Source organism: Jaminaea rosea (genome assembly GCF_003144245.1).
Source record: "Jaminaea rosea strain MCA 5214 unplaced genomic scaffold BDZ90scaffold_16, whole genome shotgun sequence".
In the NCBI taxonomy this organism is placed as follows: Eukaryota; Fungi; Basidiomycota; class Exobasidiomycetes; order Microstromatales; genus Jaminaea; species Jaminaea rosea.
The window spans coordinates 306001-319650 of NW_020289990.1; the positions used below are offsets into that span (position 1 = coordinate 306001).

The 13650-nt window shown below is 58.9% G+C and overlaps 7 protein-coding genes across 7 annotated transcripts; 4 read left to right on the top strand and 3 right to left on the bottom strand.

Annotated features, from left to right (window-relative positions):
• Nucleotides 1–60: 60 nt before the first annotated feature.
• BDZ90DRAFT_234385 (carbon-nitrogen hydrolase) lies at nucleotides 61–1980 on the top strand. Its single transcript, XM_025507004.1, has 2 exons — nucleotides 61–734; nucleotides 840–1980. The coding sequence occupies exons 1-2, from the start codon at nucleotides 177–179 to the stop codon at nucleotides 1533–1535; spliced, it is 1254 nt and encodes a 417-aa protein (XP_025359797.1). The 5' UTR covers nucleotides 61–176; the 3' UTR covers nucleotides 1536–1980.
• Nucleotides 1728–5230, bottom strand: BDZ90DRAFT_247164 (hypothetical protein; the record flags this gene model as incomplete). Its single annotated transcript, XM_025507590.1, has 4 exons — nucleotides 1728–2231; nucleotides 2305–2578; nucleotides 2651–4791; nucleotides 4841–5230. The coding sequence occupies 4 exons, from the start codon at nucleotides 5228–5230 to the stop codon at nucleotides 1728–1730; spliced, it is 3309 nt and encodes a 1102-aa protein (XP_025359798.1).
• A 218-nt stretch (nucleotides 5231–5448) lies between these two features.
• BDZ90DRAFT_255940 (urease accessory protein UreG) lies at nucleotides 5449–6596 on the top strand (the record flags this gene model as incomplete). The annotated part of the gene is made up of 4 exons (XM_025507871.1): nucleotides 5449–5663; nucleotides 5740–5854; nucleotides 5935–6150; nucleotides 6226–6596. The coding sequence occupies 4 exons, from the start codon at nucleotides 5449–5451 to the stop codon at nucleotides 6529–6531; spliced, it is 852 nt and encodes a 283-aa protein (XP_025359799.1). The 3' UTR covers nucleotides 6532–6596.
• Nucleotides 6597–6635: 39 nt separating this feature from the next.
• Nucleotides 6636–7793, bottom strand: BDZ90DRAFT_243732 (mitochondrial genome maintenance MGM101; the record flags this gene model as incomplete). Its single annotated transcript, XM_025507442.1, has 4 exons — nucleotides 7633–7793; nucleotides 7170–7202; nucleotides 6989–7103; nucleotides 6636–6909 (listed from the first exon to the last, which is right to left on the bottom strand). Coding segments are annotated over exons 1-4 (504 nt in total), but the record flags the coding sequence as incomplete, so codon positions are not given.
• Nucleotides 7794–8539: 746 nt separating this feature from the next.
• BDZ90DRAFT_234389 (cyclin-like protein) lies at nucleotides 8540–9991 on the top strand. Its single transcript, XM_025507005.1, has one exon. It carries the CDS (start codon nucleotides 8994–8996, stop codon nucleotides 9870–9872), a length of 879 nt encoding a protein of 292 aa, XP_025359801.1. The 5' UTR covers nucleotides 8540–8993; the 3' UTR covers nucleotides 9873–9991.
• A 253-nt stretch (nucleotides 9992–10244) lies between these two features.
• BDZ90DRAFT_247168 (hypothetical protein) lies at nucleotides 10245–11240 on the top strand (the record flags this gene model as incomplete). Its single annotated transcript, XM_025507591.1, has 1 exon — nucleotides 10245–11240. One exon carries the CDS (start codon nucleotides 10245–10247, stop codon nucleotides 11238–11240), a length of 996 nt encoding a protein of 331 aa, XP_025359802.1.
• Nucleotides 11241–11332: 92 nt separating this feature from the next.
• Nucleotides 11333–13646, bottom strand: BDZ90DRAFT_234391 (hypothetical protein). Its single transcript, XM_025507006.1, has 3 exons — nucleotides 13212–13646; nucleotides 13103–13147; nucleotides 11333–13028 (listed from the first exon to the last, which is right to left on the bottom strand). The coding sequence occupies exons 1-3, from the start codon at nucleotides 13545–13547 to the stop codon at nucleotides 11409–11411; spliced, it is 2001 nt and encodes a 666-aa protein (XP_025359803.1). The 5' UTR covers nucleotides 13548–13646; the 3' UTR covers nucleotides 11333–11408.
• Nucleotides 13647–13650: the final 4 nt, after the last annotated feature.

Below are 13650 nucleotides of genomic sequence, written 5' to 3' on the forward strand. Positions count from 1 at the left end.
GGTCGGGCTGCATCGAAGTCGACCTCGCGTGTGCTCCTTCTTCATCTCCACTCCCGAGCTCGACCCGACGCACAAATGAGCTCCAAGGCGAAAGGCTCGGAGCATTTCCCCGCTCTCCTTCCTTTCCTTCCTTCTCAACGATAGCAGCATAAATACAGCATAGCGACGCTCCCACTATGTCGTCCACCTCTGACCAGCTCGAGGCAGTCACCATGCGTACACAAGGTCGTTTCGTTCACCCTTCCCTTCCCACGCACCTTCACATCGCCGTAGCCCAGCTCCTTCCCGTTTCCCCTTCCTCCTCCAGCTCATCCCCAGACGCAGGCCTCGACAAGCTGCGCACCTACATAGCTCACGCAGCCAAGCTTGGAGCGGATCTGGTCGTTTTCCCGGAGTACTTTCTGGCCGGGGCGGATCATGGGGATTGGTATGGGGTGAGGGAGAGAGGGGGACCTAGGCCGCATGGGCATAGCGCTGTGGAGGAGAAGGAGGAGGAGGAACAAGAGAAGCATTGGTTGGACGTGGTGTGTGAGGAGGCCAAGAAGCGCGACATCAATGTTGTAGCAGGGACGGTCGTGGAGCTGGGTCATGGCCAAGGGGAGCATCATGTGCTACACAGAAATGAGGCGGGTGGTAGCAATGGCAAGGGGCAAGGAGGCAAGGAGGAGAAGCTCTTCAATACTGCTTACTTTGTCGGTCGAGAAGGGGATGTGAGGGGAAAGTATACGAAAAGAGTGAGTAGCTGCGTTCGTCTGAAGCAGCAGCTACGCCTTTTGCCTACGCCTACAGCATCACTCATATCATCTCCCCCTTGCTGCTTCCTCCCTCTGCGTGTGCAGAACCTCTGGCACCCCGAACGTGCGCCCTTGACTCCCGGCCACTCGTCCACGCACCCACACCCAGACACGTTCACTTTCACCACCCGTCGACGCCCGCAGCACCCCATTACCACAGGTCTAAGGATTTGCTGGGATCTGGCATTCCCTTCTTCCTTCCGCGAGCTCGCCGATGCCTCACCCCCTGCGGATATCATAATAGCCCCAACATGCTGGTACGCGACTGATTCGGGGACTGCAGGGCTGGGCTGGGGCAACCCATTCGAGGGGGAGGGGACAATCCTCGATGCCTTGGTGACCGCCCGAAGCTTGGAGGCAGAATGTCCCGTGGTTATGGCGAACGTTGCTGGGCCAGGCTGGCCGGAGGGCTTCAGGAAGGACTGGGCAAAGTTGGACGAGATAGCGGAGCGGGAGGAATGGGGGCCTGACGACGTTCATCGACAGCGTATTGGTCTCATCGATCTACATATTGAGAGGCCAGGCCTGGCCGTAGGCTTGGGAAGATCCGCCATCGTGAGCCCCTTCAGTGGCGTCATTGCACGACTCGAGGACGAAGCGGAGGGCCTTTTACTGGGGAGTGTGGATTTGAGGATCGTCGACGACATCAGGAAGACGTATCAGATTCGTAAAGACCTCGCGGCGGCTGCGGCGGCCGAGGAGGATGATGAGGAGGGACGGAAACGCAAGAAGGCGACGTGATGCGGCAGGACACAAAGAATTGATGTCACTCATTTTCAGCCTCACAAGTGCGTACGAAGGGAGAAGGCCTGTGAAGACCGTGCATCGACACGAGAGAATGTGGAGTTGCAAGTAGCCGGTCGACTTGCGCCTGTCCACGCTCTGTTGTCCAGCCTTACCCTCCTCTACAACCCTTCCGCAGCCATTGCCTTCCTATCCTCTCTTTGCAGCCTCCTTCCTCTCCTGAATCCACTTCTCAATTTCCGCCTTCAACTCCTCGTCCACCTTGACCTGATCCAGCTTGAGCGGCGCTCTATTAAAAGGATCACTAGCATCGCTCAACAGATGCGCCTTGATCGTACTGAGGTCCAGAACGGCACCTGACGTAGGCAAGCGTACGGGATTGCGCATAACGGTAGCCATGAGCGGATCAGCGTACTCATCTGGAATCTCTCCCAGATCCTCGTCCTCTTCCGCCGCCTCTGCCACCTTCTTGTCGACCGCATCGGCGAGAGCGAGAAGGGAGTCGATTTCGTCTGGTGCCTTGAGGCCGAAGCGGGCGCAGAGGGAGCGAGCCTTGTCGAAGCTCGAACGACGGTAGGATCGTTGGTCTGCTGCGATCGCCGAGATGAACTCGGGACGGGTGGAAAGATTGAGGTAGACGGATAGAATGGAGGAGAGAAGAGCCTTAGGGTCAAAGTGAACGCGTTGCGGGTCCTGCAACGATACGAGAAGTAATGGATATCAGCTCGCTGCCGCGCGATAGTACCACGCCTCTCGCGCAACCCACCTTGACCTTCAACTCCGTACACCTCGGTCCTACGAGCAGATCCAGATTGTAGTCAAGCATCGCTGCCAAACGATCGACAATCTCGGGCGTCATGAAGGCGTCTTTGGTCTCTTTCGTAAAGTCGATGAGCAAGCGCAGGAACTCGTTACCGAAGTCGAGCATGCTGCGGATATGCCCTTGCGTGGACTGCACAGCACTCTCGATCTCTTGACGCTCCTCCGCTGGTCTGTCGTTCCACGTGGAGGCGTCGTCCATTTGTTGCTGCTTAGTGTGGCTGCGGGCGCGAGAGATTTGGCGTGTGGTCAGTCAGGATGGCGATCATGAGTTGGAGCGCTGCGCTACTCACAGCTCCTGCAGCTTCTCTAGTGCATCGTCGAGCAGGAAGGTCACGTCGTTCATCAGTCTGTTGGCAAAAACGACAAACTGCTCCGAGTTTCCCTTGGCTTCCGCCTGAACGCGCTCCATATGCCTAGGGTTAGCCCATATGACCTTGAAGATCTGGCTGAGGTGGTAGCGGATGTTGAACTTGTCATAGAATTGCGTGTGCGAGCCCGTGCTCTCCGCTTCGACCCAGAAGCTCATGCAGGCCGGGACCAGATGCTGAAGTGCAAGAGGATGCAAGTTGATGACATCACCAAGGATACCCGTCTTGGAGTATCCATAGGGGATAACGTTCCACCACATGATCTCTGCCAACTTTGCCTTGATGAACGGATTCTTGATGTACCACCCGGAGCTCAAGAAGGTCACCGTGAAAGTCACAAAGTCATTCTTGACGGCCTCCGGCAAGCAGTCCGGGCGATGTCGTGCAAGGAAGAGGAGGATGTCGCAGATGTCTTCGAAGATGTGCTCGGGCAGCATGCGGAAGTGCTCCGGTACCTCCTGCGGGAGAGGGAGGGACACTTGCGTGTGCGGGTGTGAGCGATTAGGGTCGGCGATGCGGACTAGCCAGGTCATGGTGAAGCCAATGAGATGGGTGAGCCTGTCGATGAAGCCCGGGTCGAGGAGCTGCGTGGCCGCTGCATGTGACTCAGCCATGTAGCGCTCTACTTCTTCGTTGCCGCGCTTGATGAAGGCCTCGTACTGCGCTGCTTGCGGTGTGCTGCCCCAGGTCCCGCGAGTCTCTTCCGTCTCCTTGATACGGCGCTTCATGCGGCGCATAGTGTCCTCGCGCTCATTGTAGCTTCGGATCGCTTTGCCGGGCCCGAGATTGGTCATGCGGACAACAAGGTAGAAGACTTCGGTGATGAAGTTGGGCGGCGTGTCCACATCCGCTGCCTCTTCGGCCCACTTTGCTGCCTCTGGTTCTGATGCGTTGAGGCGCGTGAGGGTGGAGGTGTCGTAGCGCTTCTGCCTGCGCAGGTATTCAGGGTCGATGCGGTCGATCTTGCTGTAGGCCACATCCATGAAGGGGACGGCAAAGCGCTGGAGCGACTCCCAAATGTTCACTGTAAACCCATCGCTCCCCACCTCCCTCGCCTTGACCCTCATCGCGCCCCTCCTCCTATTCAAGTCCGCCACGCGACCCCAGTACTGCAGAACCCTCTCTCTGCTCTCCGGCGATGCCTTCACCATTGCCTGCCACAGCCTGAAGTGGAAAGCATGAACCTGATCCAACGTCGCGCGCATTGAATTCGTGTTAGCCTCCAGCTCTGCTTTTGAGCGGACGGTAGGATTGGAGAAGTACTGCTCTGCGAGAGAGGGAGCTCCGTCGCTGAAAGCGTTGAGGCGGAAGATGGGCCCAAGAACAGAGTCAAGCTCGAGGCGGGGTGCTGTGGCGGAGTCAGGGTTGAATGTGGGCAGCTGGGCGACACTAGAGGCTAGAAGTTTGGAGCTGTCGACGAGCTCCACAATGGGAAGGACATGGGAACGCCAGTCGAAGCCACCGATGTGCATGCTGCGGTCGGGGCGACCAGTCGCTAGGCGACCGAAAGCGTCCATTTCCCCTTGACCGTTCGGAGCGGCGGGTCCACCCGCACCTCCGAGAAGTTGAGCAAGTACCGCACGTACGTCACCGGCCTGAGCGGCAGCTTGGAGAGCTGCGGCGTTGTTCTGATTGGCGCCGCCGCCGCCAGGAGCTGAATTGGGAGCGCCGCCGAGTGGCGGCTGGTGCTGCTGTGCCGGATCATCGAGTCCATCGCGTATCCTTCTAGTGATCTCCTGCAGAGCGGGACCGAGAATCTCACCGAGCTCCTCCGCATCAAATCGCGCCACGAGCTGTTGGGTGAAGATGACAATCTCGTTTTGGTCCAGGACGGCCCATGATGCTGATGAGGATGACGATCCTTCCGCTGCTCCTCCCGTTGCTGCGCCTGAAAGGTTGAGGATGCTTGGCACGAGAGCGAGTGGAGAGAGCTTGTTGCCATTGCTCTTTGTCTCACAGGGGAACATCTCCGGGGTGATGAGGACCAGACCGGCATAGGAGACGAGGAGATTCGAGGCGGATTCGAGGGCTGCGAGGCCTTGGGTTGCATAGTCGCCAAGCCCCTGCAAAGTGAGCAGGGTGTGAGTAATCAACTATCTAAAGCTAGCATACCAGCTCACGATCGGCCCACGATCGGTGCCTCACCTTCTTCGCCTTTGCCTTTTCCCTTTGACAGCGCCGCCAGCATTCAATCAACCAATCCCAGCTCGTCTGGTCCGGGTCCAAGCTAGCCAGGACGGTCAACATCTCCGGATCATCGCTGGAGGTGTCATTGGCGTCTAGGGACAAGCGGGCGATGATGATACGGTCTGCGAGGGAAGGATTCAGCTTGGCGCCTCCCTCGCTACTTCCTTGCTGCTCCTGGGTCAACTCGGAGGCGAGGTCCTTGAGGTAGGTGAGCGTCCACCCGCTCGCTTCGCCCTCTGAGTGCGAGACGGTGACGTTGAAGATACGTCGAGTTACCGCATGACTCCAAGCTGGGTAGTCTGGTGGGGCTGACATGGCGTGCAGCCCGGGAAATGCTGAGATATTGATGAAATGGTGTGAGAAGGTACGATGATCAGAACGAGAGGCGCTCGCTCAGCCACTCCACTGACCGACACGCAAGAGCCACGTGGTTGGTGGCACGGGCCATCGGACGACGGAACCAGCCACGCCTTGACGCCCTGCTCTCACACGATAAGGCCTTTTGCTGCGCTCTTTCCCCCACATCCAACAACATGGCCTCCTCAGTCTGCGACATCCAGCTCAATGGCGCCTCAGCCGCACCAGCGCCTGCTTCTCACTCACACGACCACAGCCACACGGATGCTGGCCATTCGCATAGCCACGATGCGGAAGGGCACGGCCACTCCCACCCCATCATGGAGCATGCGGGCAAGTTCGGCGAGCGTGATATGCCCGACTTCTCGAAGCGCAATTGGAAGGAGAGATGGTGAGCCGCCCAGGCTTATTTTCACGCAAGCTCGACTTCAAAGAGCACCTCTGACCTTTGCTCTTGCGTCACGCAGCTTCACCGTCGGTCTTGGAGGTCCAGTCGGATCAGGCAAGACGGCCCTCCTTCTAGCCCTCTGTCGCAAGCTCACTGCAATGAAGATCGAGCTATGCGCAGTTACCAATGACATCGTGAGTCCTTCCTCGTTCTTGCCACACTAAGTCACCAACTCACTGTGACCTTTCCCCTTCCCACTCCCTCCTGCCCACAGTTCACCCGCGAAGACGCCGAATTCCTCACCCGTAACTCTGCCCTTACCCCCACCTCGCGCATCCGAGCGGTAGAGACAGGCGGATGCCCACACGCAGCCATCAGGGAGGACATCTCTGCCAATCTGAACACGTTGGAGGAGTTGCAAGCAGAGTTTGAGCCAGAGATTCAGTTTGTTGAGTCAGGGGGTGATAATCTGGCGGCCGCGTATTCCATGGTGAGTTGCGCGATGATCGGATGAGGAGGGGTGATGATGGGCAGAACATGAGCTGATTGGTTTGCGCCCCGCTAGGAACTCGTCGACTTCGAGCTCTATATTATCGACGTTGCTGGCGGAGACAAGGTCTGTCGTAAAGGCGGCCCGGGTATCTCTCAATCCTCCCTCCTCGTCATCAACAAGACGGATCTGGCACCTCATGTAGGAGCAAGTCTGGACGTCATGGATCGCGATGCTAGGATGATGAGAGATGGTGGGCCGTTTGTCTTTACGAGCGTAAGGAATGACGAGGGGGTGGATAATGTGGTAAAACATGTGCTCGAGGCATGGCAAGGGAGTGGGGCAAAGGCGTTCAGTGACAAGGTGAAGGGAAAAGCATAGACAGTCAATCTGCATTTGTGGAATCGTTGAATTATCATTGCAACTCTATCATCGTCTGTCCTCCCCGGTCGCATAGCTGGCTGCGGGTCCCACTCCCCTCACTTAGCCACGCCCGTTTCCTTGTACGGGTACTCAAAGGCAGGCTGATCCTTCCGTCTCCAGAGTTTGCGCTTCCTGCCCGTCTTGGCATCTTCCACCCACACCTCTACGCAGTGCTTAGCCCTGAATGTGCGGATGAAGCGAGGGTCCCAGAGCTCAGAGGCGATGCCCAGGTCCTTGCAGCAGCGCATGAGCGCATTCGACTTGGCCCCTTCGGTCGCCGTGGCTACGCCGTTTGGGTCGAAGTATTCTTGCTCTCCACGAGCAGTGGATACGAAGCTGCGTACCGGGAGGGAGAGGTGCAGACGGTGAGCTGGAAGGAAAGGGGCATCCTCGCGGGAAGCAGCCGCGCACTTACCGACCAAGACAGACGAGGACCCATTCCCTGGAGACAATCTTTTGCCCAACATTCGTCTCGCCTCGCGGAGCCATGGCCCAGCCTCCCGGTCCAAAGGCGCGGGTCAGGATGCGACCTGCGTTGAAGGAGCAAGCGAATGAGACGGCGTGTTGCGAGGGGATGCTGTGCCGCTGTTACTCACGATACTTGATCTCGGGGAGGTAGATGAGCCCGTCTGTAGGCGGGAGGGTAAGCGAGGCAAGTCAAGGACAGTGGTGAGCGATCGGACACAGGCGTAGAGGATTGAGTGAATGCTTCTTCAATTGCGCTGCCTGATGCTGAACCGCTAAACTTCTTGTCGTCGAGCCCTTTCCTACTTCCGATTACCAACCACCCTCCTCTCTCGGGCTCTTGCCCTTCTTCCTAGCATCATGACCCTGCATGGCCCTCCTCACTGCAGCCCCAGGCGTACCAGTAGAGGCCGTCTTCTCATTGCCACAGGAGCTCTCTGTGCGGGAGGACGAGCGAAGCAGACTAGTGAGCAGAAGAGCCCAGCAGTCCTTCGCCCGCCTGCCTGCCTGCCAGCGTCAAGCTATTCGCTCCTCTGCGACGCTACGCTGCCATCATCGAAGGGGCGGGCGAGTACGGGAGCGCGCGCTACTCACCAGGCTTGATCTCAATGTCCTCCTGGTTCAGTTCCTCTCCCAATACCTCCGCCGGCTTTCCCTCGAAGGGCCTCTCGCTCATACCGGAGAAGCTCGTCGTCCAGTTTGAGTCACCATTCCCATTTGTTGCGTTCTCCTCTCCACGTGCAACGGTATCTGGTGCCGCGACTTTAGGGTCCACAACGGGGCCAGAAGGGCCAGGTCCGGAGGGGCGCGAAGAAAGATCCTCTGGAGCGGTGGAGTTGCCAGAGGGCGAGATATTGCTTCCAGATGACGAGGATTGTGCTGGGGCAGGGGACGCAGCCTTGGCTCCGGCGGGGAGCGGATGAAGGTCTGCTGAGCCTGGTGGACGTCGTGAGGCGGCGAGGCGGGGAAGGGTGGCCGAGGTGAAGGTGCGTGCTCCGAAGCGGGCGGGCAGCGCTACGAGGGAGCGTGCGAGGGGCATGCTTGTGGAGAGCATCGCAATTGGGATACGCGATGGTGATGATGGTATCGAAAGAAGGAGCGGATGCTCGTCAGCCAGCTTTCGTCGCTCTTTGCCGTCGTCATCCGCACGGGCGGCGCCTGCCTCCGTCTCAGGTGGAGCGCATCGACGAGTCGGGCGAGTCGACGCGCAGCCCGTCGCTTTGGGCCAGGCAGTTGAATCCATCCGTCGAGGCTCAACTTCCGATAGCGACCCTTTCCTCCCTTCCTCTTCGTCGCGAGCACTCTCGAGCAAGGTCTTCTTGCTTCCCACACGCCAGCAAGCCGCTCTTGATCATCTGCTGCTACTTGAAGCAAGCTACTGAACAACAGGGCAATACAGCAGGCAATTGGCAATCAAGAAGACCTCTCGTCGCTGCGTCGACCACTCCGCCACTCCAGACTCGGCCACTCCAAGCCCTGCCTTTGGACCTCACTCGTACCCTGCAATCTCAATCGTCTCTTGTCCCTCACGACTCCGTCCTTTCTTACAATATGCCCGCCCCCGCTAGTGCCCACGCCAATGGTCAGGCGCAGCAGCAGGTTAGCATTGCGGCAACGACGGGTGAACAGTAGCTGCGCATCCCACTGACCTCTGCTCGTGCCGATCTACCTTGATCTCCCCCACTCGCTCGCAGCGTCACGCTTCGCACGCCTCCTTCACCCAACCCTACGCCGTCTCAGCTCGATTCGCGGCTGCGCGAGCAGAACGCGAAGCTCAAGCAGCAGGAGCGTCCGCCCTCCTCCAGCACCAGCAGCAACGCAACTCATCGACCTCCAAAGGCCCAGCATTCACTGAAGCTCGCGATGTCAAGCTCCTCTGCCCCAACTGCCGTACTGACCCGCCAGAGCTGCGCGAGGAGTACTCCTCAGGAGACCTAGTTTGCGGGGAATGCGGGATGGTCTTGGGCGATCGCATTGTCGACACGAGGAGCGAGTGGCGTACATTCGCCAACGAAGAGGGAGACGATCCTTCTCGTGTGGGGCAAGCGGCCAATCCCATTCTAGACGGGTTGACCGAATCCCTCGAAACGAGGATCTCGGGACGTGACGGGCACAGCGGGGTGGCTGCGGCCCTTCAGAGGGCGAATGGGCGCACGGCAGGCAACTCAAATCGGGCAATCCTGGACGGTTTTGAGGCAATCCAGAACAAGGCAGACCGCATGTCTCTTCCCAAGTCTGCGGCGGAGGCGGCAAAGATGCTCTTTCGTCGTGTTCACGACGAGAAGATCATGCGCGGGCGTCGTACCGAGGCTATCATTGCCGCGGTCCTCTTCGTTGCGTGCAAGCAGGCCGGCCATCCGCGTACTTTGGCAGAGATCCAGCGAGTGACCAATGTCAACAAGAAGCAGATCGCCGACTGCTTCAAGGAGCTGCAGGCTACATTCGATTTGGGAGCCAGTAATGCTCGACCGGAAGGAGGCACAGGAGGAGTGGCGGCCACGTCCGCTGTGGACCTCATCAATCGCTTCTGTAACCTGCTGGGCCTGGAGCGCATCGTCGTCCGCTCCACTGAAGAGCTGGTGGACATCATCAAGACCAAGGGCTTCCTCGATGGCCGATCTCCCGTCACAGTGGCGGCAGCCTGTATTTACCTTGCCACCACCATTTGGGGCCTCACGAATGTCACGCCGCAGAAGATTGCGGAGGCTACTGGCGTGAGCCCGGTGACGATCAAGGGTGGTTACCGTGACTTGATCAAGGTCAAGGATCAAATTCTTACGCCCGAGATAGTGGGCAAGAGCGAGAGGATTGATGCCAGTAGGGCGACGGCTTAGCGTCATCAATGGGGAAGGAGGAGGGGAAGCCGCATGTGCCTTTATTTACGTTTCGCTGTAACATCATCATCACCATATCGCTACCGCTGCCATTTCAATACAAGCATAGTCCACGACAGGAACAGAGGCTGCTTCGCGAATAGCTCGCACCGTAGAAGCTGTCGAGCATCGCGTGGGTGCGCGAACTAAAATTTGAGCTCGCTCGACTCGCGCATCTCACCGCGAAGCCTCCACCGCCTGCCCGTCATCCGCCTCGGCTTCGCATCTTCTCGACCGACTTTGCTCTCCCTCCTCACCACCACGAACAACACCAGCATGGCCCCCTCAGCAGCCAATAGCGCAAAGCGCAAAGCAGCGCAGGCACCTATCGAAATGGTCCCTGCGGATGAAGTCGAATCGGACGCCGAATCCAACGCCTCTTCCTCATCTAGCGCCTCAGACCCTTCTTTCATCAACGTCGACTTCGACTTTCTCCCGCCCAACCCTAGCCTCGACGAGCCTGCGATCCGCAGACTACTTCGTCAGCTCTTCTACACCCACGCAGATGCTCTCGACCTCTTCAGCCTCAGCGACTACCTTTGCTCTGCTCCGAATGGGGTAGGAACGGTACTCAAGGTTGAGGGTGATGAGGAGCAGGACCCTTTTGCATTCATTGGCGCAGTGCAGCTTGGTGCGAAGGAGAGCGATGATGCAACGAAGAAGGCGAGCAAATTGGCGACCGACTATCTGGCCAAGCATCTTCCATCCGACTCGCCCGTCAAGGCTCTGCTCAGCCAGCAGGACGCGCGCCCCTACCTCTACCTGCACGAGCGCTTCATCAACCTCCCTCCTCAAGTCGCGCCCCCGCTCTACCGACTGGTGACCGAGGAGCTGGCCGCCTCACTAGAAGGCAAGGAGAAGCCGACTCACGTCCTCTTCTTCTCTCGCGTCTTCTCCAGCGAGGCGTATTCCGACGATGAGGATGACGGCGAGGATGAGGAAGGGAGCAAACCCGGACCAATGAAGGTAGACGGTGAGGACGACGATGGTGACGACGACGATAAGCCTCGCGGCATGCGTGGCTCAAAGGCCAAGGCCAAAGCCAAAACCGCTGCCATGAAGAAGCGCCGCACTGCTCCGCACTCGCGCGATAAGGGGGAGCGTCTCCCTCTCGGCCATTTCAGGCCTGAGGACCCACTCCTGGCAAAGATTCCTGGAGCCAAGACGGGGACCTTCAGGTTCCCGGCCCCGCAGAATGCACAAGAGGGATTCGAGAGCCCTTTATTCGGACATGTCATCGCGCTGAAGTGGGAGGATGTTGTAGGAGGTGCGCTTTGGGAGAAGTTGGGTGAGCAGTTGGTCGGGACCGAGGGCGCGCAGCCTGCTTAGGGCTGCAACGGAGCAGAAGTGTAGAGATCGAGCCTGTCAAGGAAATGGACAACAGAAGTCTTTGAGCAGGCCCACATATAGCAACGAAATGAGCGGCAGGGGATGAGCATTGAATAGCAAAGGCATGGGAGATCGACGAGGCCGCAGAGCGCCGTGAACTTTTACCTCCTATTCCTCCTCGCCCTTGCCCTCGCCCTCGCCCCCAACAGCATCAGCAGAGCCAGCTGTCTCCTTCGTCTCAGGCTCCACTGCTGCTCCATCCTCGCCAGCGCTTGCCTCCGTAGCTACGGTAGAGGCACTGCCGTCCGATGATGGCGATGAAGACGCTGCTGTTGTCTCTGTCGCCGCCGCCGGCACGCTTTCTGCTTCCTCATCAGTCGGCTCAGTAATCGGAGCTGCAACGTCCTCCTCTGTCTCGGCCTCCGTCTTCGTAACCGGGTCGCTGAGATCAACATCATGCTCAGCAGGAGCCTCCTCGTCCGCAGCGCCCGCAGCGTTGCTCGCCCCTGTCGCAGTGTCTGCGTCAGGCGCAACTTGACCCTCCGTCTGTCCCGCGCTCTCTCCCTCAGCCGTCTCTTCATGCTTCAAAGGCTCGACAGCGCCAACATCAGCAGGGCTGATCTCGGGCTCTTCAGCCATATCCTCAGCTGCGGACGACGTTGCCGGAGTCTCTGCAGTCGACTCCACCAGGGAGAGCAAAGGTGCTCCCCTGACGTCCGACTGCGCGGACGCAGATTCGACCGGTGCTGGGACGAGAGTCTCGCTTTCTGTCGCTACAGCTGTCGTTGGAGCGGCCTCGGCCGACGTAGTAGTTGTAGCGGAGGATAAGGAGGAGGAGGGGAGCGAGACCTGGGTCGTTGCACCTCGATCCGGTACAATGTACGGCGAGGCTGAGCTCGATGCCGAGGGAGCATTGTCTCGCTGCTGCTGCTGCGCCTGGCTCCTGATTGCCTCTGCGGCTTGCTGCATACGCTCGTGGAGGGGGATTCTGGCGACACCTGCTCCGCCACCAGTCGACGAAGGTGAGGGAGGCGTGGGCGGTGGGACCGGGTGGGAGAGTGGGGCGGAGATGGACGAGGGGAAGGGAGCCGCGGGTATGTCTGCCGTCGAGAGGGAGGGAGGGGGGCGTGCTGTGTAGCCTGTTGACTGCTGGGAATCGCCGCCTTGTGACTGCTGCTGGGGAGGGGGGTAAAGCTGGCCGATCCCGATCCCCGGAAGCTGCATCTGCCCGGCTGCCCCGCCAGGCTGATGCATCGAAGGGGTCCTGACCTTGACCCTTCCTGCCGCTCCTACACCGCCAGACACGCTGCCCCCGCTGCCTCCACCCCTCGGCGTGCCCAAGCTCAGCTTATCCTTCCCAGCGCCGACATCCAGCCCTTTTCCCTCGGACATGTCCAGAATCTCCTTCAATGTCTCGTTCTCGTATCGCAGCATCTGCAGCTCCGCCTCACGCTCCAGTGCAGCGTCCGATCGCTGAGCTGCGAGATCGCCTGCTTTGCCTGTGTATCCGCCCGAGCCTGGCCAGAGTTGCTGAGCCTGCTGGCTTGATTGCTGCCTTTTCCTCGATGACGAAGAAGCTGTAGCCGAGGAGCCTTCTCCGACATTTGCGCCAGCGTCATCTTCGTCGTCGTGACCACCGATGGTGGGTGGTGGGGAGGGAGCCTCGCCCTCTACTTCGCGCAGGGCGTTGCGGACTAGACTGCCTAGGTTGGAGAGGGTCTGAGAGAGGGACGTCTGCGCGTGCAGTGAGACGGCTGCTACGTCGTGTGTGTTGGAGGAGAGGAGATCCTGCGCGAGGGAGAGGAGAAGGATCGGGTCAGGACAAGGGCGCTACGAACCGAAAGCAGCCCTGCTTGGCTCACCTCGTAGTATTGGGTCAGCTTGAGGGTGTGGGTTTGTGTCGCGTGCTGCGGGCGATGGGATCAATTGTCAGCATCGCAATGCTAACATGACTTTGCTTGAGCTACCCACGCTAAACGCTCTGAACTTCCTCATGACCATGTCCAAGCACTGTTCGTACTCTTTGATCAGGCGATCATTCATCTTATTCTCCCACCGCAAGTCGTTGTTCTCCTGGGCCAGATGCACATTGAGCCTCTCCAGCTCGCTCTCAAACGTCTCCTTCGAGACGTCAACGTTGAAGCGTCGCAATGCAAAGCCCGTATTTGAATGGACAGAGTGCGCCTTGAGTGTTTGGAGTTGGGATTGAAGCGAGGTGATTTGTTGGCGATTCATGTTGAGTTGGGCGCTTAGGTCGACTATGAGCGACCAGAGGCGATGCATGTCGTCGCCTTCGACCAGTGTCATGGTGGGCGACGCTGATGAGAGGGGCTGAGGGTTGGGTATCGAATGGGTTCAAGCGAATGGCAAGGGAAGTGGTTGAGATGGAAGCGATGTCACAAGAACGACG

Coding starts and splice junctions, on each gene's coding strand:
- BDZ90DRAFT_234385 (XM_025507004.1), top strand. CDS start 177: ATGTCGTCCACCTCTGACCAGCTCGAGGCAGTCACCATGCGTACACAA. Junction 735..839: donor GGGGAAAGTATACGAAAAGA/GTGAGTAGCTGC, acceptor CTGCGTGTGCAG/AACCTCTGGCACCCCGAACG.
- BDZ90DRAFT_234389 (XM_025507005.1), top strand. CDS start 8,994: ATGGTCTTGGGCGATCGCATTGTCGACACGAGGAGCGAGTGGCGTACA.
- BDZ90DRAFT_234391 (XM_025507006.1), bottom strand. CDS start 13,547: ATGACACTGGTCGAAGGCGACGACATGCATCGCCTCTGGTCGCTCATA. Junction 13,148..13,211: donor GGAAGTTCAGAGCGTTTAGC/GTGGGTAGCTCA, acceptor CATCGCCCGCAG/CACGCGACACAAACCCACAC. Junction 13,029..13,102: donor AGCTGACCCAATACTACGAG/GTGAGCCAAGCA, acceptor TCCCTCGCGCAG/GATCTCCTCTCCTCCAACAC.